The sequence below is a fragment of the Prionailurus bengalensis genome, unplaced genomic scaffold, assembly GCF_016509475.1.
Source record: "Prionailurus bengalensis isolate Pbe53 unplaced genomic scaffold, Fcat_Pben_1.1_paternal_pri Un_scaffold_61, whole genome shotgun sequence".
NCBI lineage: Eukaryota > Metazoa > Chordata > Mammalia > Carnivora > Felidae > Prionailurus > Prionailurus bengalensis.
In genome coordinates this window covers 221,800-248,733 of record NW_025091162.1, presented here as the reverse complement: position 1 = coordinate 248,733, position 26,934 = coordinate 221,800, and the positions used below count along the sequence as shown (strand labels likewise).

Here is a 26,934-nt window from a genome sequence, read left to right as displayed (position 1 = left end):
CATACGTATAATGTGTATATGTAATCTATAGTGTTTTATATCATACAAGATACCTATATTTAATAGTTATATAATACAGTTACAGATGTAATAATTCAATATAACATATTACACATATTTAAAATGTGTTTATATATTCCTTATATATTATACATGCATTTGTAATATGTAATATTTATTTATAATAAATATCATATATATGTATATATATATGTGTATATATATATATATATATATATTTCTTTTTACCCCATCAAGGACCCAGATGCCCTGGATGACAAAGTAGCACAGTCTGACAGAGACCCTTGAAGGAAAGCTAGAAGTTATAAGGTGACAGAAAGAATGGGGGTGATGACTGCCATGCAGAGATGACGGGAACAAAGGAGTGCAAATGCCCCCCCCACCCCCACCTTCCACCACCCCAGCATCTTTTCTCTTCAGCCCTAAAGGGATCTCCTTGTCTGTGAGGCAGGAGGTGAGGAGAGGACTCAGGACAGGACAGAGAAGTCCCATCCTCCCCTCCCCAAGGGTCTTTTACCCTAGACGCAGGTAGCATGGCAGGTGATTTGTTCATTGTGCGAACTTCTCCAGGTGTGGGATTGACTGTCCCTACCTGAACACCACCTGGGCATTGACTCCATGGGGTTGGAGGATGAAACATGGAGCGAGGGAGTGAGTCAGAGCTGAGGGCTCATGTGGCTCCAGGGGCACAGGGGCTGCAGAGTCACACTGCCGGGGGACACTGCCTGATGAGTGTGCGAGAATTATTAGAGTAGTTCCCTAATCGGTCAGCTCTAGAAGCTTGTCCTCATAGGACCGGTCCCACAGTGCCACCTGCTGGGCTTAGACACCAAATCGTCCAGTCGTTCTGAAACTTCATAGCACTCTTGGAATGATGTCCAGACTTTTGCAATTGGATCTAGAATGCCTTCATTCCCAAATGCAGTAGGATGAAGAGATGCCCTCTGTCTATTTTAGGAATGGTTGCAATTTTTCTGGGTCACCGACGACCTCCGTGTGGTTAAATACATGGTGTATTGATTGCACAGTGCTAACGCTACCAGGTATTACCTGACATTGGAGTTTGCCCTTCCAGGTGCCTGGGGTCAAAACCAGTCTAGTGTCATCTTACACTTAATGAAAGCCTTAAAGTTCTCAGAGTACCAAGATGGTTCAAACTCATAATAGTTCTCTTGGACTTGTCCTCTAGTGTAACCTTTGTTGCGGTGGGGGGTTTAGATTCTCCTGATAGATCCCTTCAGCCCACACTGCAAGGACTTTTGATGCCTGTCTTTGCCATGAGGACAGGATGCTGTCAGGGAAATGTGTCTTTTGCTCCTTATTTTTCAGCATTCACGTTTTCCCTTGAAATTTAGCCTGGCAAGTGCTTATATATTTGACACTCTGATATACTTCATATATCAGTTTTGTAATTAAAAATTTTTTTTAATATTTATTTATTTTTGAGAGAGAGAGAGAGAAAGAAAGAGTGGGGGAGAGGCAGAGAGAGAGGGAGACTCAGAATCCAAAGCAGCTTCAGGCTCTGGGCTGTCAACACAGAGCCCAATGTGGGGCTTGAACTCACAGACTGCTAGATCATGACCTAAGTTGCAGTCAGACGCTTAACCGACTGAGTCACCCAGGCACCCCCATTTTGTAATTTTCATCACTATGAGGATAGGTATAAACAGAACATTACTATAAATGGAGGCCTCCTCCCTTCTGAGGGGTTTTTCTATCTCTCCTGGACCGCAAACACTCATGACCTATTACTCTATGTGTAATTCATGGGGGTTGGGTGTCTAAGATCTGGGTCCGCAGAATAGATGTATACCCAACATCTTCCCAACAAAGGAACCAGAAGGAGTGAGCAGTAGATATTGAGGGATTAAACTGGGGGCAGCAAGCTCATGGCACGATGGCACTGAATATCGAGATGGATCTGGACCTTGTTGGTTACACCTTCACCATATTAAGTCACCAATCCACGGTCACAGTGTTCTCTCACGTATTTAATCTTTTTAATATTTTCAGCAATCTTTTGCAGGTTTCAGTTTGCAAGTCTCTTGCTACTTGTTTATTTTGCCTCCTAAAATGATTATTATTCTTTTTGATGCTATCCTACATGGAATTGGTTTTAAATGTCCTTTGGGGCTTCTTGTAGGCATAGAGAAAACCACCCGAGTGTTGTAGGGAATTACTATGTGAACTCCTGTAGGAGTTCTTAGACAGACCCAGGTTTGTCAGGGGTGATGATAGAGTCTGCTCCCCATTTTGGAGCAGTAGGAACAATAATGAAGCAGGAGGGAGTATGAGAGGGGAGTTCTGAGTGCCTGACCATGAAATGAGCGATCTCACAGGGCAAACTCTGAGCATAGGACGGCTTTAAGAACTAAGTGGATCCTGTGCTGCCTCTGTTTCTTATAGGGAAACAGAAAAGCACAAAGATTTTTTTTTTCATTTGGGAAATAATAACTCATTTATATATCTCAGAACTTGTATACTTATTTGTGAAACATATATTTCATAAGCACCAGCTAATCTCTGACTGGTACAATGAGGGAGTAACACAAAGGGTCAGGAAGGAGCCGTCTCTGTGTTCCTGCCCCAGTGGTTCCGTCAGGACTGAGAGGAGAGCTCTGCTTCCAGAACTCTGATTCTTCAGGGTTTGGCCCCTGGGAGAGGACACCAGATCTCCCAGCACCCAGCACCTCTCTGCTGGCTGACCAGTTCTCACTCCTTCCTCCAGCCTCCAGCATCTCTCCACACCTCCTCTCTGAGCCCTTATTCCTCTTCTCTTAGGTCAACATCATCTAAAAGAAGCCCTCCAGCTTTGACACCCACCTTGGACTGTTGGATTATTTGAAGGTGGAGACAAAAAACATATTCCACTCCAATTATTCATCTTTTCTTTTATATTTACACAGGGATTGTGCAGTTAATAACCTATAAGTTTCTGATTATAAATTATTCCCTGGTAATTATACTTTTATTTTATCGATTCATTGCTACATTACTGAGGCATTTTTAAATACCCTTTAACAAGTTATAGAAATCATAAAGTATTTGTCCTCTATAGTAAAAGACCAGTAACCATAAAGTGCATGTTTTCAAATACAAGATAGTATTTGACATGTGTGTTAATGTCAAGTGTATATAGGTATCAATAGCATATGACACATACACGGGCAAACATTCAAGGATGTTCACCAGAGGGTCATTTATGTTTAGGGCTCATGGGGACCATCTATATGAATCCGTAGGGAAGGAGGTTGCCAAAAACCATCAGTCCTTCCTAGGATGTGTGGGCCTGTCCCACCTCTGGGAATGACAGGTGATGAGAGTGAGGGGAAATGAGTCAATCATGAGATGGGAAGGAGCTCAAAGATTTGGTGGATGCCCTGGAGAGGAGAGAAGGTGAAGCAAGGAAGTGAAGGGGGGGATTAGGAGAATATCTAAAGCAGAGAGAAAGGACCCCCCCTGCCTGGTTCATTGCAGTTTCCCCACACAGAGCCCCTGCCCCTCCACAGAGGAGTGTCTGAGGAACCTGCAGAATGTGGCGGAATGAATGTCTGAGAGCATAAGGAAGATGGACAGGCACAGAGAACCTGTAGGAAGATTGATCCAGTCACAGCTCAGGCCACTCTCAGGTCAGAGACGCCCCTGTGAGCTGAACAAGCTGTCATCGGTCACTCACCTGTGTCTCCCATTTTGGGAGATTTCCACCTCCTGACTCCTCTCGGGACAACCTACAGCCTCTCTTCCCATTGGAAGATTCCCGTCCCCACCTGCCCTCCCTGACATTTGGTCACCTGGGCAGGGACCGTAATTGTGCTGACTTTGCAGCTCCTGCTGCTCTGGATTCCAGAGTAGGAGCAGATGGCAGTTCTGGAATCCTGCATGGGGTGGGGCTGGGGGGGTGGGGAAACCACGTTCTGCAAGTGAGGGCAGGAACTTCTCTCTGAGCTGCACTTGGGTAGCAAGTAGTGTTCTCATATGCATTGTATTTTGCAAATTAACATGGAGCCATACAGGAAATATGACAGTACAGCCTCCTGAGGGCCACCATGGGGACTGAGGACAGGATTTCTCTCCTTCTTTCCCTTCGTTCTTGGGAATGGAGTCATTCATGCAGATATGGGTCATGTCTGGCCCCTGCATCACTCTGGGCTGATGATGGTTCTAGTCAAGGGAAAGGAAGAGATGATCTGGGTTTCCTATGGGCTGAAGGAAGATCAGCACCCGGTTTTTCCATGGGATTAGAGGGGTCACAGTGCAGGAGAATCATACTTGGGGAAGGGGTCGTTGCTCCTAGGCCTATTGAAGCAGGCTCGGGCTCTTCCCATGTGTAAGAGAGGTGGGCATCAGTCTCTGCTCTCTTGTCAGGTCACAGCGCCCCCTGGTGTCCACAAAATCATAACGTGTATTTGAATCTAATTAGTACTTCAAAATCAAGTTTTTAAATGCAGAACAACCCACTTACTAGCTTTTGCATGGAAGTGAATAATACACAAGTATGCAAATGGGAAATGGCATGTGCACAAAAATAAAAAGTGGAAAAATCATACTGTCAACCTCTTTTAATAATAAATTAAAAACATAATTTAAGAAGTAAAAAAATGAATATTCCATTAAAAAAATGAATAAACAGACCATTAAAACAGTTCCATTAAAAAATGAATAAAGAGACCAATTTCCTTAGAAAAAAAGACAATATTATTAGGAAATATTCCATAAAAAGGCATAAGATGTGGTTAACTGCACAAAATACACTAACAACTTTCAGAGCTCATAGTTTCATAGTTTCATTTGTTTGCACTTCTCTCTCTCTCTCTCTCTCTCTATATATATATATATATGTACATATATATATATTCTTATAGAAAGAAATACATACACTTGATATATAAAATACTGAAAAAGGGGGGTGCCTGGGTGGCTCACTTTGTTGAGTGTCTGACTTTGGCTGAGGTCATGATCTCAAGGCTTGGCTCTTGAGTTTGAGCCCCACATCCCGCTCTGACCTGACAGGTCAGAGCCTGGAGCCTGCTTCAGACTCTGTCTCCCTCTATTTGCCCCTCTCGTGCTCACGCTCTGTCTCTCCCTCTGTCATAAAGTAAAATTAAATTTTGTTTTAAAAGTACAGAAAAAGGAAAATTGTAGAATATTATGAAATATTGATGCAAATGTTCTAAATAAGATATCAATAGTGAGAATCCATTATCAGACTAAAATAGTCATATAAAGTGACTATATGTGATTTATTGCAAATATAGAGTGGAATTCCGTATTAATAAATCTTCTAAGATAAGGCATCATATTGGTAAATAAACAGATGAAAATCCCATGGTCTCAGTAGACCTTGAAAGATTCTTTGAAAAATTGAAAGCAAAGTCCTAATAAAAACCACATAAAATGGAAACAGATAGAAACATTTATATTGTGATAGCACATTCCCTCCTAGACATATAGAACTCACTCCCACAACCAGGGAATTAAATAATGGGGTGGTGGAGGGGAGGACATTTCTGCAAGGTGAACAGGCTAATGTGACCTAAACACCATTATAACTCGACATCCTTCTGCAAGTAAGTATTAACAAAGTGAATAACAAATAGCAAGTGAATAACAAAAATCACTGGCTAGATCTCAGCACTGATGGGAATGGACAGGGACTCATTTCAAAAGACCCACGTGTACGAATCAGCCATAGATACTCTGGATTTTGTGACCCTGTTTCTGCCCTAATGTGACATGGTCACTGTCCTCAGGGTGACCTGTTTCTGGCGCCCAGGAATTTGCGCTCAGTTTGAGAAAATCAGAAAATATCTTGCTCCCCAGGACAGGCTTCAAGGAGAAATTTAAGAGAATGTGGAAAGATTTGTAGACAAATTCTTTGAGGCGGGTGACAGACCTCAGTTGATATCAAACAAAGAAACAGCTGATGGGGCCAAAATGTCAGGGCTACACAGCAAGTCCCATTTCTGTGGGGACAGCAGGTTTTTGTCTCACTTCCCCATGAGCCTGGAACATTGTGTAATCACTGACAGTTAAGTGAATGGTCTGGCAGTAATAATCTGCCTCGTCCTCAGCCTGGAGCCCAGTGATGGTCAAGGAGCCTGTGCTGCCAGACTTGGAGCCAGAAAATCGATCTGGGACCCCCGAGGGTCGATTGCTATTGCCATAGATGAGGAGTTTAGGGGCCTCTCCTGGGAGCTGTTGGTACCAGTTCACACCATAAATACCGATGCTGTTGGTGCTTCCACTGTAAGAGATGGTGACTGTCTGGTCCAGGGCCCCAGACACTGATGGCGGCTGAGTCAGCATAGACTGGGCCCAGGACCCTGGAAGGAGGAGAGACAAAGAGAGGGTGAAGCTGGGGTCTGGAGAGAAGAGCAGAAATTAAGGCACAAGTGTCCTCCCAGGAATGCTTCCCCTGTCCCCACATCTAATCACCTGTGCAGTGAGCAAGGAGGGTGAGGAGGAGAGGGGACCAGGCCATGGTGGAGGTCATCACCGATCCAGCCTTCTGTGGCCCCACAGCTGAACAGAGCCTCCCCTAACCTGTTCCTTCCCCTTTTCATCCTCTGACAGAGGGAGGGCCCATCTATGCAAATGAGATCCCCAGCTCATAGACACTTCACCGCCTTGGGTCAGGTCCCTCTGTGTAAGGATGTTAGGGTGGTGGTTGGGGAGGGGCTCTGATAGGCTAGGGGGTTGGGCAGGCAGAGGGCACAGGCAGCGTCAGGTGGCAACTCCCAGCTCTGATCATCCCTGACTCCTCAGAAAAAGGCGACATGCGCCTCCTGATGTCCGGGCCTGGACACAGCATATGTGACATGGCGACCAGAGACCATCAGAGAGGGTTCCTGCCTCCTCACTGCTCTGCCCACTGTCCCCTTCCTTCCGGCCAGGCCGGATGTCCCCTATGTGACCTCCCACCACCTCAGGGTGCACTTTGCTCTACTCAGGCTCCACGTAGTGAGTCCGTCCACGGTTCCCTTGGCTGTTGATGGGGCAGGACTGAGGTGGTGACTCTGGCACAACCACACAGATGAGGATCAGGGCCAGAGCAGCGATGGGTCCACATTGACGCATGGCCAGTTCTGTGCAGGAGGCTGATTTCTTCCCTCTTCCCTGGTTCCTCTCTGGGCTCAGAGTTCTCTTTCCCAGAAGCTCCCTCAGCACTGAGGAGACAGGGAGCCCTTTTCTCCAGGATGTGGGTAGACGCCCTCGTATGCCTTCCTAGGGGGGTTACACACTGACCATCTTTTTCACCTGTCACTACTTCCACCTCCATGAAACAACAGTTCTCCACACACTGTGGTTACTGCTTCCCTCCTAGGATCTGTCCCCCAGCACACAGACCCAAGTCTGCAGGAGCCCGAGTGTGGCCCTGACCTCAGAGCATGAAGGGCAAACCTGCAGGAAGCTCCAGGAGGGAAGGAGTGACAGCTGCGGGTGTTCTGACGGGGACCTCGTCGCAGACTTTATGTGTCCGTCACCACTTGGACAACTGCTACCTCAAAATGAATGTGGGTGATTTTACACAGAATTCAGCCCCGTAAGAATGATTTAAATCGACTGACATTGTCATTGTGAAGATGTAGGTACAATCACCAGTGTATTTTCACAGGTTCGTGCTTATTGCTGAGACAATATGGACTGAAATAGTGCTTGAAAAAATAGATGGCAAAATGATGGAAAGTAAGTGTCATCTAGTTCTCGGTTGAATAGGGGTGTTTCTAAATTATTTGATGTATCGTCATCATCACCATCACCATCATCATCATCATCATCATCAACATGCATTTTATATAGTTGGTCTTGTCCTGCAAGTAGGAGGAGGGCCCAACATGGTGTCCAGGGGAACACCACGAGGAGCCTGTTTGTCTGAACTGCAGAGCCGTCTCCGTGATGGAATGACTAAACACAACTTCCAAGATGGACTGAGGAGGGGTCAGACTCATCTCTGAGGTGTGCACAGGTCTGGATTCTCTTCTTTGTGTCCAGTATGTTCAGCATAAATCGTCCATTCACCCACCCATGACTAGAGGAATGAATTTCTATTCCCCAAGGCCAACTTGACCCAGAAGTTTCTGTCAAAGATCCCACATGTGAATCTAGGTGAGGTGGAGATAAGGGACGCTGTGTCCCTGAGGTCACAGGCCCTGCGGCCCTCCCTTGGAACAGATTTTCCAAAAGAGGTCCATCCTGGCTGAGGGGTTACCGGAATGTCTGGGGGAGTGACGACACTGGTGAATGTTTGCTGGGCAGCAGGTTCATTTGAAACACAGTTTTCTTTCCTGTTCCTCTTCTCCAGACCCCATGGGGACGTGCGGTTGTGTTCTGATACGTCCTCATCCATCAGCGTCTTCCTAGGACATCCTGGGCTGTGTCACTTTACAGGCATAGCATGTGTGTTTGTCCTTCTTTTGTTCATGGAGAGATCTTTCCATAGAAGGGTCCCCACTGTAGGTCTCCAGGTAAGTTTATCAACGAAATGAGGCTCAGACACAAGGTCTGTAGACCAATTGGATTTTGTCCAATTTTCCTCATTATCTGAGACACTGTGCGTAAGCATAGCTGCTCCCACTGCTACCTTCTATTACACAGTAAGAGTCAGCCTCGTCCTCAGCCTGGAGCCCAGAGATGGGCAGAAGCCCTGCATTGGCCGAGGCATCTTTGGATCCAGAGAAGTGGCTGGGGACCCCAGAGCCCTGGTGCTTATTTAAATGTGAGTAGAACCTACGCAGATAGGGAGGGAGGGCTCCCCAGTTTCTGCTGGTACCAGTATATGTGGTAGCTGCCAACACTGAAGCCACTGGTCAGGGTGAGAGCAGGTGAGTCTGGCAGGTGTTTCAGGAAATGCAGACAGGAACGGTGGCTGGGTCACCACAGGCTGGGACAAGGAACCTGCAAACACAGATGCATCAGAATGAAGAGAACAGACAAGCAGCTGTTGCTTAGGGACCTGGGCCAGAGGGATTTGACTCAGGCTGGAGGCCTGCCCACCTTGGGGGACTGGGTCCTGTCCCTACCTGTGCAGTGACAAAGGAACACAAGGAGGACAGGGGTCCAGACCATGGTGACACAGCCCCTCCTTAGACCACATTGCTGGGGCTGGGCTGCCCCGGGTCTCTCTTATCCCCTGTCCACAGGCCTCACGGAGGAGGGGCTGCTCATGCAAAGGGACCCCCAGACCTGGTCTCACAGCACCCCCTGCTGCTCTCTGGGCAAATGACTCATTTTTTTCCCATTACTTCCAAAGCTCTCCTTCACCTGCTTCCCCCATGCCTGTTTCCACCACGTGAGAAAAACCCTCCAGGGAGGATTGAGGTGCAGTCCTGGCGCACTTGCCCTGATCGGGGTTCTTCCTTGTGTGGGGCTGTAGCGGGAGGGACAGGCGCAGTCCTGACCGGACAGCCTACGATTCCCTGTGCAGCTGATGACAAGACACAGGGAACAGAGAGCAGAAGGGATCTGCCCCCGCAGGGGGCTCAGACGAGGCGGGCTGACTCTGGGTGATGAGTGTGAACAGGAACTTGCTGAGCGGTCACAAACCTTCACAGAGGAGGACACACAGATTGTGAAAATCTGGGCCCTTCCAGAGCCAGGCAGATAGGACACAGTAAACTCTGCGGAGGCTGCAACAGGTGTGGGGACAGTGCAGGGCAGCGAGTCCAGCGGGACCACTGCGAAGCCATCCTGCGACTTCCTCTCCATGTGCTGGGAGATTTTTAATCATGGCTGCGCCTCTGGTCAGTACTGCTCATGAGAGATTTATCTCCAACTTTCGTACAGAATTTCACACAGGGAGGCCTACAAGGGGACATTGGGGGTCAGCTGGAGGAGGATGACAGCAAAGGAAACAAGGAAGGGAGAAATGGTACTTGTCCCCAGGTGGGACACAGGGAGTGGACCTATTGGGCCCCAGGCTTTGGGGGAAGGAGGGATGGTCCAGAGTGTCAGGTGAAGGGAGGGTGATGCCCACAGAGACAGGCATGCCTTGATTGACACAGGTGACGTCAGGTGAGAGAGCAGGTGGAGGGCAGGTGATGGGTCTGTTGTCACTTGTCATATGACGTCCATGGTGTGACATGTGACGAGGTGTGGAAACATCACAGACAACCAGGGATGAGGGACACCTTTCCTTCCCTGTAGGAAGGGTGCGGGCATTATATTAACTCCCTGCTTGAGGACTTAGTCTGCATCATCCATCCATCCATCCATTCATTCCTTCATTCACTCACTTACTCATTTTTTAATGTGTTTTATTTTAGAGACAGAGAGCACATGGGAGTGGGGGAGAGGGGCCGAGGGAGGAGAGAATCTTAAGCAGGCTCCATGCTCAGTGAAAACCCAACATGGGGCTCAATCCCACAACCCTGGGATCAGGACCTGAGCCAAAATCAAGAGTCAGATGCTGAACCAACTGAGTCACCCACGCGTCCTATTCCTTCACTCTATAAAAAGATTTACATGGAATGTCCACATGTGTCAGGCAGTGGGAATATAATGGGGTCAAGGACAGGGCCCAGTCACTGGAGCAGAAGGAACCGGGGAAACAAACATGCTGGAGATGGTCCAATGGGTACAGAGAGTTTGAGGACTATTTTATGTTCCGAGAAATGCCAAATGTTAAGTAAGAGGTGCGAATCTCCCAAAAAGTATTCCCTCCCAGCATGCAGCTGGGGGCAGAGGTAGTTGTCTCTGTGCCTGCAGGGACCTGCAGGGGACAAAGACTCTAATGTCCTCAGATACCTTAGCTGTGACTTAATTGCGGTCCAGATGGAAGAGGATGCAGAGGGAGGAGGGCACGGCCCCTGTCCTGGGGATGGCACACAGCAAATGGTGGCGGTGGCCCTGGAGGTGCAGACTTCGGTGACCCCCACCCCAGGAGACCCTGCAGGGAGGACACCAGGTGACTGACAGACCCACTGCCCCTGGGCAGCTCCAGGCAAGCATGAGCTCAGAGGTTTCTGAGCCAGGCCTTACCTGGGGGAGGCAGACTTCTCTAATGTCCCCAGGCCCCAGGACCTTCGTCATCCCTGCTGACATGCTCAAGCCTCTGGTCCCAGACACTCCCTACCTGCTCCTTCCTCCCTTGTCTCCTGTCGTGATTTAGACTTAGGTGTGCGGGTTCTTCTTCCCACTCCAGCTCCTTCCCCGGTGATCCGACACCAGCATCCCTGCCTGACAATCATGTTCTTGTCTAATCCTTCCCATCACCTGATTGTCGCAGGGCCAAGCTCAGGTCTCTGAGGCTTGTTCCTGTGTGACCAGTGAGAGGGCAGCATGAGGAGGACAGCAGACCAGGTGATGGGGACACTGCTGTCCTGAGATCCAAGCTGGGGCTGGGTGACCAGGCCTCTTTTGTCTTCTCCGGTGGCCTGAAAGGGGAGCACTGCTCACATGAACTTTTTCCTGTTAGACAATCTGCTCCGTCCTGAGCATGAGCTGAAGTCCGAGCTTAGTTCTTAGATAGACTCGAGTCCGAGGGAGAGTCTCAGAGTTTCTCCCATGAGAGGTGCCAAGGAAAAAGCAGCTGCTGGGATCTTCCACAGACCTGAGAGCAGGACGCTCTGCCCAACCAGAGGGGACACAGCTGCTGAGACCCCACTGGCCCGCATGGACACCAACGCCCCAACCCTGGCAAATTTGGGGGATTACACAACAGATGGACCCCACTGTCCTGACCCAAGGGAGGCCCACATCACCTCCTATGCCCACTGGTCAAACTGCAGCTCTGGGTAGAAATGATGTTGGGGTCAGTTCAGACAGCCTGCTCACTGTTAGTCCTCAAACACCCATGCACTTGGGGTGACCCAAGTTCCTGACATACATTGATTGCTTTCTCAGATATAAAATCCTTCCCAAATGAGTAAGTAATTTTTTATTCTACCATAGTGTGACTATTAGGTTTTGAGAAGTTTTTACTTTGCACCATTAAAAAGGCATATCCTGTCACAGAAAATTAAATTATGCTCCAAAGCTGAAGAGGTGAAAAGTGTGGGTAGCTCAGACAACAGTAACACACGAACTCCCCCACCTGTTTCTCTCCTTCACGATCTTCATTGCACACAGACTAGAAGCATCTGGCATGTGCTGTGGATCCAGCTCCTGTCTTTTCAGATGAAGAAATATTCAATATTAATTTGGTCTCTGTAATCAAATTAATAAATGAGACCATGGCTGTTAATGCTATTTGAATAAGAAGTATGTCACAGGGAGCAGTGAGGTCTCAGGGACTCACTGCTGGTTCATACATTTGGGAGGTGGATGCCCTCTCCATCACTACAGGCAGAGAAGAAAGAAGGAAGCACAATCTTGTAGCGTGACACTGGGAAATGGACTCACCCTGACACAAGGGGGATGGGGGCACGTGGTCATGAACCGCTGGACACAAGTATGGAACCAGGGAGCCTCCTTTCCTTGGTGGTGTTGACTACTCCCCCCACCATAATTTTCTCCCCTGCCTCTAAGGGCTGAGCCAGTCTGAGCCCATGAGGAGGTTCTGGTTGTAATATCCCATAGATTTAGATCCTTGTGGGATGCCACTATCCATATACAGCATGCAGTGACAGTCAGCTTCATCTTCAGGCTGGGCCCCTGAGATGTGAGGGTGGCTTTGTTCCTAGAGATGGACCTGGAGAAGCCATCATGGGCCCCAAGTGGGTGGCTGGTTGTCTGGTAGAGACAGATCCAGAGCGAAAGGCACAGGTAAGTGTGGCCATCCGTCCTGGAGACCCTGCCAGTGAAAGCTCCTGGGTCACCACAGTCGGAGAATCCACCCTCAAAACCGTCAGGAGAAACCAGTATATTTATGAGAGACAAAAGTCAGTTGAGTTTGAAATCTTTAAGGGCAGAATGACTTTTCTTGGGGCTCCTGGCTGGTTCAGTTGGTTAAGCGTCCGACCTTAGCTCAGGTCACACTCTCATGGTTCATGAGTTTGAGCCCCACATCAGGCTCTGCGCTGACAGCTCAGAGCCTGGAACCTGCTTCAGATTCTGTGTCTCCCTCTCTCTGCCCCTCCCTTGTTCATGCTGTCTGTCTCTCTCTCAATAAATAAATAAACATTAAAATATTCTGTAAAACATGAATGACTTCTCTTACACCCTGGAGTGATTCCTAGGAAGTAAACCCTTCTTTAATGACCCTGTGTTTTTCCTGCAATGCACCCCACATTACTGTGGCGACAGACAGGAGATGACGGTATAGGTTCATGAACTGATGAGTGGAAAGGGGAGGAGGATAAGGGGAAGAGTGAAATTTGGGAAAAGAAACCATCCTAGACCTGGAGATGTAACATGACATTAATGAATAGAGAAAGAACATTCAGGTGGGACACTGACAAAGAGAGTTCCAAGTGTGGGAAAACCAGGAGACTTCATTTGTGACTCTTAATAGTAAGCTTTGTGTCTTTCAGAGGCAGAGTCACAGTGGCATTGGAAACAGGCAGACAGTGATCTGACTCCCTGTGAACAGGACCCTGTGAGGTGGAAACACTCAGCAATGACACAGAGGTGATTGAGGGAGCCTGAGAGCAGGAGCAGCCCCATATGGACTGTGTGGACAAAAGAGTGCTTCCTATACTGGCCCCTGAGTCTGTTCCTCACCCGACAGAGTGAGAGCAAAAGAAAAGGTCTCAGGTGCGTGGTGGTCTAGAAATGGTCACCATTAAGGTTTCTAGAAAACGTTTACCTTCTAAAAACCTCTGGAAACAGGAGGCCATCAGAGTAGGAATATGTTTTCTGCGTTCTACTCTTCATGGGACTGTTTGCATTTCAGGTCAGAACCTCATGCCTCTGAGGGTGTGTTGGGCTGGAGTTGATCTGATGCAGGGGCATCAGAATGGTCTGGGGGCTGAGCTGTAGTTTTATGAGACATAAAGACCCTGGCCTGTGTCTCCTGTGCAGATTGTCCATAGTCCATGCTCTGACCTGAACAACACAGAGGATGGAGGGAAGATGCTACAGGTGGCTGGGACTTCTTTGGCGAAGCTTCCATCATTTTCTTCTACCTGGACCCCAACTCTCCCAACTACACGGTTAGTCAGTGAGTCCAGGTCCCACCAGACAGTCACTGTGTTACCCAAAGCAATAGGTGTCCCTTCCCCGGTTGCCATGATGGTGTCAGGGCAGAGGGTGGGGTGGTTTGATCCAGTCATCCTCAAATCTGGGGTTTCTTACCAGTGGGTCCGTAAGGGCCAGTCTCTGTCATCCAGATGTTATGTTGTGTGGACATTACCTGGGACTGCAGACACATTTTCCCCATGTGGGAAGTCAGTGTGAGACACAGTACATTTGGCTTATGTGTCCTCTTTCTTGCCCAAGACGGTGTCAGCTCTCTGAGCATGGGGACCCTCCCTGTCATTTCTGTACTGTGATCTGAGCCTCGAGCCCACATAGGTCATGTAGTGAGGGTTCTCTCAATGCCACGCATGTAGAGCATGTGAACGGTTGACTATCCTCAGTCAGGCACAGCTATGCTCTGTGTCGCTGGTTCTGTCCTGGTGCTTTGATATGGACTGAACTGTGTCCCCGTAGATTCCGATATGGAAACCCACATTGTGACTTCATAGACTTTATAGAAGTGGTGGACACAGCATGGGTGAGCACACGTGGAAATGCCACGTGAGGACCCAGGACGAATGTAACCATTTGCAAGCCAAGGAGAGAGACCTCAGGGGACATCAAACCTGCCCCCACCTTGAACTTGGACATTTAGCCTCCAACACTGTGAGAAAATAAATATCTTTTGATTTGCTCACCCAGTGGGTGGTATTATGTTATGGCAGCCCCAGCAGGCAGGCACAATCCTCAAGGACTCTGTCCCCAGGGCAACCTGTCCCATCATCCAGGAATTTCTGCTCAGGTTGCATAAAACAGAAAATGTGCTCCTACAAGGACAGGGTTAGGTGTCTGAATTGAGAGGACAAGGACACACACTCAAGAGAAAGTTCACTGGTTTGGGTTTCAGACCTCCGTTTTAGGGAAGCAGCTGTGTTGGCAGAAGGTGGGGGCTGCACAAGGAAAGCGCATCACTGTGGGGACAGCAGGTTTTTGTCTCACTTCCCCACGGGCCTGGAGCTCTGTGTGAGCTCTCAGACTATCATCCCATGCTGAGCAGTAATAATCAGCCTCGTCCTCAGCCTGGAGCCCAGTGATGGTCAGGGTGCCTGTGCTGCCAGACTTGGAGCCGGAGAATCGTTCAGGGACCCCCGAGGGTCTGCTATCATCCCAAAGGATTATGGTTTTGGGGGTTGTGCCTGGGAGTTGTTGGTACCAGCTCACAAAATTGTTACTGATGTGGGAGCTGCTTCCAGTGCAGGAGATGGTGACCCTCTGGCCCAAGGAGCCTGACACCGAGGGTGGCTGAGTCAGTACAGACTGGGCCCAGGACCCTGGAAAATGAAGAGATACAAACAGGGTGAAGCAGGGGTCTGGACACAAGAGGGTGGAAGCAAGGCCCACGTGTCCCCCCAGAGCCCCTTCGCCTGTCCCCACATCCAATCACCTGTGCAGTGAGTGAAGAGGGTGAGAAGGACAGTAGACCAGGACATGGTGGAGACCATCACCAGTCCTGTCTTCTGTGCCCCCACAGCTGAGCAGACCTCCCCTAATCTCTCCCTTTTTTATCCACTGAGAGAGGGAGGGCCTGTCCATGCAAATGATTCCCCAGCTCTCTGAGCCCTCACTGGACCCGAGTCAGGTGCCTCTGCCTGTGGATGCCAGGGGGTGGGCAGAGGAATGGCTGTGTGGGGCCAGGCTGTGCGGAAGTCACAGTTATGAGTCTCGAGCAGAGGGCACAGGCAGTGCAGGTGACAGGTCTCAGGTCTCATCACCCCTGAACCCTCAGAAATGGGCACTGTGAGCCCCCTTGTGTCCAGACTCAGAAACATCATTGTGCAAAATGGTAACCAGAGCCCATAAAAGGAGCTCTTGTCCCCCATTGCTTTGTCCACTGCCCCTTTCCTAGGGCCAGGCCAGGTATCCTTCTGGGTAGCGTCCCATATCCTCAAACCAGACTTTCTGCTCTTTTAAGACTCCTCTAGAAAAGCCAGGCCATGTTTCCCTGTATGTTTCATGGGTCAGGACTGAGGTGCTATTTCTAAAAAATGCCACTTAGATCAGAATCATGTCCGGAGCTGTGACGAGTACCAAAGGACACGTGGCCCCTTCTGTGTAAGATTCTGTGTTCTTTCCTATTATGTGCTTCCTCCCTGGTTTCCAGATCTCTCCTGCTCTGAGGTTCCCACAGCCTGAACAGAAGCTCTCCTTCTGTCCTCAATGCTGTGGGAAGGAACAACTGTGTGTATTCCTAGGGGCACTGTCCACTAAAAATCTTTGCCATCTGTCACTATGTCTGCTTATTTGAGACAACAGTTCTCCACACACTGTGGTTAGTAATTCCCTCCCAGGATCTGTCCCCCAGCACACAGACACAAGTCTGCAGGGGTCCTGTGTGTGGCACTGAACCCAGAGCCCAAGGACAAACCTGCAGGAAGTTCCAAGAGGGAAGGAGTGACCGCAGCAGGTGCTCTGACAGGGATCCAATGACACAGTTTATGTATTAGTCACCACTTAGCCAAGTGTGCACTTTAGAAATGGACAGAAAACATACACAGACACTTCTCTAACGAAGACATCCAGATGGCCAACAGGCACATGGAAAGATGCTCAACGTCGCTCCTCATCAGGGAAATACAAATCAAAACCACACTGAGATACCACCTCACACCAGTCAGAGTGGCTGAAATGAACCAATCAGGAGATTATAGATGCTGGAGAGGATGTGGAGACATGGGAACCGTCTTTCACTGAGGGTTGCAAACTGGTGCAGCCACTCTGGAAAACAGTGGGGAGGTTCCTCAAAAAATTAAAAATAGATCTACCCTATGACCCAGCAATAGCACTGCTAAGAATTTACCCAAGGGATACAGGAGTGCTGATGCTTAGGGGCACTTGTACCCCAATGTTTATAGCAGCGCTTTCAACAAGGGCCAAATTACGGAAAGAGCCTAAATATCCACCAAGTACTGAATGGATAAAGAAGATGTGGTTTAAGTATACAATGAAATATTACTTGGCAATGAGAAAGAATGAAATCTGGCCATTTGCAGCAATGTGGATGGAACTGGAGGGTATTAGGCAAAGTGAAATAGGTCAGTCAGAAAAAGGCAGATATCATATGTGTTCACTCTTATGTGGATCCTGAGAAACTTAACAGAAGACCATGAGGGAGGAGAAGAAAAAAAAAAGTTTGAGGGAGAGAACTCGAGGGAGAGAGCCAAACCATAAGAGACTCTGAAAAACTGAGAATAAACTGAGGGTTGATGGCGGGGGGGGGGGGGGGGGGGGGTGGAGTGTAGTGATGGGCATTGAGAAGGGCACCTGCTGGGATGAGCACTGGGTGTTGTATGGAAACCAATTTGACAGAAAATTTCATATTGAAAAAAATACAACAAAATAATTTTAAAAAATAAATGGGTGTATGCTTCTGTGTAAAAAAATTCTCTCAGTGACATTGATTGAAACTCAATGAGAATGTTCTTATGAAAATGCAGATACAATCACTAGGATACTTTTCACAGATCTGTATTTACTACAGAGAAAAAGAGATAGAAATTGTGGGAACAATGTAGAAGGGATGCTTTCTCCTGGAGGTCGAATAGGAGTCGATAAAGTTTTTCAAAAATCATGTTTTCTTTGTCATTAGTATAGCATGGTGGAATTTTTCTGCAGGTAGGAGAGCCCGACATGATGTCCAGTGAAATCCCATGAGGGACCTATTTCTATGAACTCCAGAACCATCTCTGTGATGCAATTACCAAGCACTGAGGGAGCTTCCAGGAAAGAGCGATTTGGGGTCAGACTTGTCTCTGGGGTGAACACAGCTCTACCTCTGTTCTTTGTGTCCAGCATATTCAGGATAGAAAAAAAGCTCATTCAGACATCCATGAGTAGAGGAATGAATTTCTATTATCTGAGGCCAACTGGGCTGAAAAATTTCTGTCAAAGATTCCATATGTGAGTGGTGGAGAGATGGCGATAAGGGGAACTGTGTCCCTGAGGTCACTGTCACTGTGGCCCTTGGGTGGGACAGAAGAATTTTCAGCAGAGATCCAGATTGGTGCAGGTGTCGCTGGAAAGACTGAAGCAGTGACCCCCGCATGAGATGAGAGCGAAAATCAGATGATGAGGGGATTTCCTGCCAGTCCAATATCTGTGACTTCTCCTCCCTAGAGATGAACCCTCGAGAGTGGAAATTACTGTAAGATTTTACTTCTCTCTGAAATCCTAACATAGAGATGAGGTTCAGACCTGAAGAGCCATGGGGAGAGACTGAAGGCCTGAGGGAGGCAGGAGCAGAAGGAGAAGAGGAACCTGTGTTGGGAGGGGGAGGGGATGAGGTGAGTCTGAAGAAGTTGTGACTCACTTTTTGTCAGATGGGTGAAAGAGAAAATTGTGTCTATGACCAAGGTGCTTATTAACATATCGAGTATGGATGTGTCGTCAGTAACACAAGAGTCACAGTTTCTGGCCTGAGATTTGTGGATGAACATGCCTATCTAGTTCACCTTGTCCAGTTGAGACAATACTACTGTGTGATCTTAGAAACTATATAGGAGTCTCTGCGCCCTGGATCCTGACACAGAGTTTCTGAAATTCTTGCCATTTCCTAAGTGACAAGAGCACTAGAAGCGTCTTAGTTCTAATGATGTGACTCTGGGTGGGCTCCTGGATGGCTCCTGGATGGGGCTGGTCCCCAGAAAGACCAAGCCTTGATCAGAGCCTGCGAATATTCACCCCCTCATACTTGAGACAGGGAGGGAAGACTGACAGTGCAGTTAATGTCCAATCACGTCTACCCAAATCCTCAATAAAATCCCAAAGTAAAGTGTTTGAAGAGTTTCTGGTTTGGCGAACACATCCACTCCCAGATCAGATGCACCTCAACTGCACGGGGACCGAAGCTCTGGTGCTTGAGACGCTCCCAGACTTGACACTAAGGGTCTCTTCAGTACTTGTTCACTTGTCCCCTTCATCATATCTTTAATGAGCTGACAAAAGGAGTCAGTGTCTCCCTGAGTTCTGTGAGTTGATCTGGCAAATTAATGGACCTGAGGAGGGAGTCGTGGGAACCTTCGACGTGTAGCCACATTGGACAGAGGGTGCAGGCAATCTACTAGTTTTGTTGGCATCAAAATGGGGAGCAGCCTCCTGGTGCTGAGCCCTTCAACTGTGCATCTGAGACTATCTCCAAGCAGTCAAACTAAGCCTTAAATTCAGTTAAATTGTAGGACACTCACTGTGTGTCCCAAAGAATTTCTAGATGTGGGAAAACAGATACAAAACATATAATTGATGAACATGAGTGTGTGAAGTGAAGTATTCTGTGAGTAGTAAACGAGATATAACTAGAGGGAGAGACAGAGATTTTGGTCGTAAAATAGTTGTTCTTACTAAGTTTCTCCAGACCCAGGGGCATGTGCAGTTGGGCTCCATTCCCTGATTATGTGGGCTCCTGGGACACGTGTGCTATCTCAGGCAAGAGCATCATCTGTGTGTCTGTCCTTCCTCCTCAAGGACAGCTCTCACCACAGAGGTGTCTCCCCTATAGGAGCCTCCACAGAAGCTTCCCAATAACAGAGGCTCAGACACAAGGTCTGTGGACCCAGGGGTTTTTGTCTCACTTTCTCCATATCTGAGTCACTGTGAGTAGCCAAAGCTGCTCCCACTGCCATGAGCTGTAGCACAGGAAGAGTCAGCCTTGTCCTCAGGCTGTGGTCCAGAGATGAGCAGAAGCCCTGCATTGGCCAAGGCATCTTTGGACCCAGAGAAGTGGCTGGGGACCCCAGGGCCCTGGTGCTTATCTGAGTCTGAGTAGAATCTCAGTAGATACCTAGGAAAGGTCCCTAGTTTCTGCTGGTACCAGTATATATGGTAGCCGCCAACACTATAGCCACTGCTCAGGGTGCAGGTGAGTCTGGCTGTTGTTCCCAGAGATGCAGAGAAGGAGGGTGGCTGAGTGAGCACAGGCTGGGACAGGGAACCAGAAAACACACACATCCTTTGCAGATTTGGCTAGAAATGGAAACCAAAATTCAGGATTCTGAGCAGAGGGGGGTGTTGTGGGGAGCACCCCGTGTCCATAAGGCCTGTCCCTACCTGTGCAGTGAAGGAGGAGTAGGAGGAGGAGCAGCGCCCAGGCCATGGTGACAGAACCCTGGTCCCCACACTGGGCTGGGCCACCCCAGGCCTCCTTTTCTCCTCCACCCTCTGCCACAGGAGGGGCTGTGCATGAGGTCCAATGAGGACCTCCAATGAGGTCCATCCAGTGCCTACCCAGCCCCTCCCTCAGCCCTGGTGCTGGAGCTCAGCTCACACCACACACTGCGGAGGATGGGGGTGGAACTCCTGCCCGGGGAGCCCTGGGAGGTAGCACCTGCTGCGACAACACAAAGCCTCCAGGTCTGGTCTCCTTTGAGTGATTGGTCCTCACTGATCAGCTGTGTAGGGACCACAGGGCTGTCCCACAGTGCATCCTGTTAATCTCACATGGAAAAATGAAAAATGAATAAAAAGAACTTGTAAGTGGTACATCTTAGTAAGAATACATTAAATACATAGTTTCTTAGAAGTTACAAAATTGGCTGCCCTAGAAATACATTGACTGAATAGACCAATTTCAATATAAAAATGGAAAATGTTATTACAGAACCACTCCACAGAAATACATTAGGTACAGATGTTTTCACAAGGGACATCTAACAAAACCTCAGAATTTAGATGATTCCAATTTATATGCTTCATATTTTTTCATAATATAACACGGTATTGAATATTTCTTACTTCTTTTAAAAATGTTATAAAACTCATAAATACACTTTCAAAATACTTTTCACAAAAAGGAAAATAGTAGAAGAGTATCATGAAATATTGATAGAAATATTGGGTACAAAATATTGACAAGGAGACCTCAATACCATATTTACAAATTGATAGTATCATTAAGTGTGATTGATTCCAATGATACAAATTGGGTTACATAATAAGAAAGAGTTTTATATTACACACCATATTATTACATCAAGAGATATGACCATATTGCCCCAATTAGTCTCAAAAGGGCCTTTCACTAGATTTAACACCATATCCTAATAAAACCCACATAAAAATACAAACAGATACATGTATAATATGGTAAAACACACACTCTCGTGCACACGGATGATGTAGTCCTGAGGCTCACATCTTAGTTCTTGCAGTAGTGAGGAGACGATTTCCACAAAGATCAAGAACAGGTAAAGGAGATCTTCACTTCTTTTATTTTCAAATTATTCCTCAATAGCTAGAAAATGTAATTAAAAAGCCAAAATCAATGGTTATTACTTAGCATTGATGGCAAAGGCCAAGTGGTCATTCTTGAATATCCAGATGGCCGTCATGGCCTTAGGTAGGCCTGTGTTGCTTGGCCGTGACGGCAGAGATCTCCTCAGTGAGGACTAGTCGCTGACTCTGACTAGTGCTGGTGACACTAAGTAACAGAGACAAGATGGGTGGAACAAGGGCAGCAGAGAGAGGTCTTGTCCCACTTGACTGGGTGAAGAGCCCTGTGCAAGGTGTGGGGCAGTGACCCCGGATCTCCCGGATCAGGGTGGGGGGATCTCCCACTTGTCCTGGGTAAGGCCTGCCTTCACCTGTGCAGAGAGTGGGGAGGGTGAGTAGTAGAGAAGCCCAGGTCATGGTAGATACCCAGCTCTATTGTGCAGACTGAGCTCCCCATAGTATATTTATAGCTCCAGAAACTTCCATGGGGGTGGAGTGGCTGCACTCAAGTGAACCCTTTCTGTCTGTCTGTCCAGCTTCCATGCCCAGGGCTTTCACAAGTGGGAGCACACAGAGGAGGCTTTAATGAACTAATACAGCGATAGAGGTGGTCTGGGTGGTGATAATCCCCAGGTCCTGGCAGGTCAGCATCATCTAGTGAGCACACTGATGCCTGAAACCCTGGAGGCCCTGAATGGTGTCCCTGCTGGCAGGGGACAAACAGGATTGTCCCAGCCTTTCCCACATACCCTCAAACACCAAACCATCCCCCCAAAACAAATATTCCAGTGAAGAAATGGGCAAAAGACATGAATAGACACTTTTCCAAAGAGGACATCCCAATGGTTAAAGACACATGAAAAAATTTCTACATCACCCATCATCAAAGAAATACATCAAAGAAATACAAACACAATGAGATACCATCTCACACCAGTCAGAAGGGCTAACATTAATAACTCAGGCAAAAACAGATATTGCCAAGGATGCGGAGAAAAAGGATCTCACTTGCACTGCTGGTGGGAATGCAAACTGGTTCCGTCACTCTCAAAAACAGTATGGAGGTTCCTCAAAAAACTAAAAATGGAACTACCCATGGAGGATGGGCATTGAGGAGGGTACTTGTTGGGATGAGCACTGAGTGTTGTATGCAAACCAATTTGACAATAAGTTATATTTTTTAAAAAATTGAGTGGGGGGCGCCTGGGGGGCGCAGTCGGTTAAGCGTCCGACTTCAGCCAGGTCACGATCTCACGGTCCGTGAGTTCGAGCCCCGCGTCGGGCTCTGGGCTGATGGCTCGGAGCCTGGAGCCTGTTTCCGATTCTGTGTCTCCCTCTCTCTCTGCCCATCCCCCGTTCATGCTCTGTCTCTCTCTGTCCCAAAAATAAATAAACGTTGAAAAAAAATTTAAAAAAAATTGAGTGGGAAAACAGAAAAAAAACTACTACCCTACAATCCAGAAATTGCACTACTAGGTATTTGTCCAAGGGATACAAGTGTGCTGTTTCAAAGGGGCACAGACACCCCAATGTTTCTAGCAGCACTATCGACAATAGCCAAAGTATGGAAAGAGTCCAAATGTTCATCGACAGATGAATGGAAAAAGAAGATGTGGTATGTATGTATATATATATATATATATATATATATATATATATATATATAATTACTCGGCAATCAAAAGAAAGAAATCTTGCCATTTCAACTACGGGGATGGAACTGGAGGATATTATGCTAAGTGAAATTAGCCAGTCAGAGAAAGAGAAACATCCTATGACTTCACTCATATGAGCAACTTAAGATACAAACCAGATGAACATAAGGGAAGGATAGCAAAAATAATATAAAAACAAAGAGGGAGACAAAACATAAGAGACTCTTACATATAGAGAACAAACTGAGGGTTGCTGGCGGGGTTGTGGGGGGGTTGTGGGCTAAATGGGTAAGAGGCATTAAGGAAGACACTTGGGATGAGCACTGGGTGTTATACATAGGGGATGAATCACTGGAATCTACTCCTGAAATTATTATTGGACTATATGCTAACTAAATTAGATGCAAATAGACGAATAAAGAAATAAATAATACACTAACACAATACACAAAATACAGTAACGGCCCTCAGAGATCATAGTTTCATTTGTCACATTCACAGACTCTGTGATAACACAGAGTCTCCCACACACAGAGAACTCAGTCCCACACCCAGAAAATTAGGTAATGAGATGGGGGTGGGGAGGACATTTCTACAAGATGAAAAGGCTAATGTGACCTAAACACCATTATTATTCAACATCTTTCTGTAAGTAGTAGGCACTGCAAGTGAATAAGAAAATCACTGATTGGTTCTCAGCATTGATGGGAATGGACAGGGATTCATTTCAAAAGGCAAAAAAAAAAATGTGATTTAGTCATATATACTCTGGGGCTGGTGCTGCGGTGAGAGAAGAAGTCATCCCAAAGAGCCAAAAGAACAGTTCTTTCTACTGAAGACTAATAAGAGGATTACATAGGTCCGGAAACTTCTAGAAGTAGGTAATTGGCCAAGGATGGAGACCCTGGCTTCCTCAGAAGTCAGGTGGGAGCTGAGAACACTGGACCTACGACCCTCAGTCCATGAACTTAGAGACCTTGTGTCTCAACGTGATGGACGAATGAGCTTTCTGTGTCCTTTGAGACCCTTTGTCTAGGAAGGGGCTGCTGTGAGTGACGTTGGGGACAGAAGGGAAGGAGGAGCCCTCACTCCCAGGTGGTGCTGCCTGCACCATGGTGGCAGCAGCAGGAGCATCAGAAGCAAAAGTCACAGGCTGAACCTGAGCAGCTGATGGGGCCTCACCCTCCCAGCAGATGAGAAAGGGGTTCTGCTTTCAGTTCTCATGGGCCTGGGACTCTGTGTGAGCCCACGATGCTGTCCCAATAGGGGCAGGGACCAGAAGCCTCCTCTTCAGCCCTCAGCCCTCCGCCCTCAGCCCAGGGAAGATCTGGGAGCCAGAGTTGCTAGACATGGAGCCAAAGAGGGAATCAGGATCCACAATGGATCCAACTATCATAATAGATGAGGATTTAGGGGCAATTAGTGGGAGCTTTTGTTACCAGGACACATAGCGGACACTCCTGATGTGTCCTGACTCAGACAGAGCTGGATTTGTGTTCCTGTTTCTGCTGTGAACTGTCATGGACCCTGTCCTCAGGGCAGTCTGCCCCTGGCACCCAGAAATTTGTGCTCAGTTTGAGAAAATCACACAGTATATTGATCTGAAAGACAGGCTTCAAGGAGGAATTGCAAAGAATGTGGAAAGACTTTGTAGACATATGGGTTGTGGAGGGTCTCAGACCCTAGTTTGTACGAAACAAACAAAGAAGCACTTGACTTGGCCAAAAGGTCAGGGCTGCACAGGAAGTCCCATTGCTGTGGGGACAGCAGGTTTTTGTCTCACTTCCCCACAGGCCTGGAGCACTGTGTCAGCACCTTGAGTAATATCAAGAGACTGGCAGTAATAATCAGCCTCGTCCTCAGCCTGGAGCCCAGTGATGGTCAAGGAGCCTGTGGTGCCAGACTTGGAGCCAGAAAATCTGTCAGTGACACTTGACGGTCGTCTGTTATTACCATAGATGAGGAGTTTAGGGGCCTTTCCTGGAAGCTGTTGGTACCAGTTCACATTAATTCTACCAATGTTGGTGATGCTTCCATCACAGGAGATGGTGACCTTCTGGCCCAGGCCCCCAGACACTGAGGGCGGCTGAGTCAGCTCAGACTGGGCCCAGGACCCTGGAAGGGGAGAGACAAAGAGAGGGGGATGCTGGAATCTAGAGACCAGAGGAGAATCCAAGGCCCACGTGTCCTCCCTGGACCACTTCCTCTGTTCCCTCATCTAGTCACCTGTGCAGTAGATGAGGAGGGCGAGGAGAAGAGGGAACCAGGCCATGGTGGAGGTCATCACCGACCCTGCCTTCTGTGGATCCACAGCTGAGCAGATCTCCTCTAATCCCTTCCTTCCCCTTTTCATCCTCTGAGAGAGGGAGGGCCCATCCATGCAAATCAGACCAGCAGCTCTCTGACACTTCACTGACCCTGGGTCAAGTCCCTCTGCCTGAGGATGTCAGGTGGGTTGGACGGGGAGGTGGTCTCTGGGGCCATGCCAGGAGACGGGAGGTCACAGTTTGGAGTCCTGAGCAGAGGGCACAGGCATTGTCCACATACAGGTCCCAGGTCTAATCATGGCTGACCCTCAGAAGCAGGTGACGACCACCCCCTGGTGTCCAGGCCCAGACACAGCATATGTGACATGGTGAGCAGATCTCATCAGAGTTCCTGCCTTCCCACTGTTCTGTCCACCATCCCCTTCCTTCGGGACAGGACAGGTGTCCCCTGTGTGGCCTCCGATCCCCTGACGACACACTGTGCTCTCCTCTGGCTCCGCATAGTGAGTCTGTCCACAGCGCCCTTGGCTATTATTGATGGGGCAGCACTGACGTGGTGACTCTTGTACAACCACACAGATGAGGATCAGGGCCACAGAGCGATGGGTCCACATTGACACATGGCCAGTTCTGTGCAGGAGGCCGATTTCTTCCCCCTTCCCTGCTTCCTCTCTGGTCTGAGAGTTTTCCTTTCCCAGAAGCTCCCTCAGCACTGAGGACACAGGGAGACCTTTTCTCCAGGTTGTGGGTAGAAGCCCACATCCTCGTGTGCATTCCTACAGGGTTCCACACTGAAAATCTTTGTCAGCTGTCACTCTTGCCACCTCACATCACATACTGGGGACGATGGAGGTTGGCTTCACCACTGGGGAGACCCCTGCAAGGAAGCACCTGTTGAGGCAATACACATGTCCTTGCTCAAGTGGGGACTCTGCCACACCAGAAAGGACGCAGCTGCTGAGTCTCCCTCAGGAAGTACAGGGCCCAGTCCCCAGTCCCAGGTTCCTTTTAGTGAATGGTCCCCACTGAGGCCCTGTGTAGGGAGACAGGGCAGTCCCACAGCGCCCCCTCCTGGCTGAAGGGCACACACCCCACTATGTTTTCACAGCCCTGAGAGCCCAGCGGGTTTCCTCACTTCTGTTTATTCACACATCATTGAGCTGAATCTTGGATAATGTGACCCTATAGTGCTTCCCATGTTCAATGTAGTATTTTTCAGTCTCCAAAGAAGCCCTAGTCCATAGGATTTGGAGGCATTTACCTCAATTAAATGGTAAGTTGCCCGTTCTTTGCAGAAGATACTCCAGACCTCATGTCCCTCCTCTGGCCTACAATTGAGAATATGTCTATCTCGTGAATGTTTGAAAACTCCTGTGCGTTAAAGCAATGGATTCCAGCTACTGGCCATTAAATTGAGTATTATGTTAATCTTCTATATTTTTAGGTAATTTCCTTGGCTTACTACATTAAAAAGCTAAGGAAATAACACTGAATTTATATTTGATGAAGTCCTATTTAGCAAGTGTCATTTTTTGTTTTTCTTGTTTTGTTTTTTCATGGGTTAGCCTGACAGTGTCTTATTTAAACATTTTTATAGAAACCCAAGATCCTGAATATTTTTTCCTTTATTATGTTTGTAGCTTTATGTTTTAGATATGTCTATAATCCTTTTAGTG

At 47.9% G+C, this 26,934-nt stretch overlaps 3 gene segments (V, D, J or C); all 3 read right to left on the bottom strand.

The window, feature by feature from the left end:
* Window positions 1-5,242: 5,242 nt before the first annotated feature.
* LOC122478428 lies at window positions 5,243-6,586 on the bottom strand. The segment is given in 2 exon segments: window positions 5,243-6,344; window positions 6,457-6,586. Coding segments are annotated over 2 exon segments (438 nt in total).
* An 8,366-nt stretch (window positions 6,587-14,952) lies between these two features.
* On the bottom strand, window positions 14,953-15,623 carry LOC122478424. The segment is given in 2 exon segments: window positions 14,953-15,407; window positions 15,521-15,623. Coding segments are annotated over 2 exon segments (486 nt in total).
* Window positions 15,624-24,617: 8,994 nt separating this feature from the next.
* LOC122478423 lies at window positions 24,618-25,357 on the bottom strand. The segment is given in 2 exon segments: window positions 24,618-25,106; window positions 25,218-25,357. Coding segments are annotated over 2 exon segments (513 nt in total).
* Between the last annotated feature and the right edge of the window lie 1,577 nt (window positions 25,358-26,934).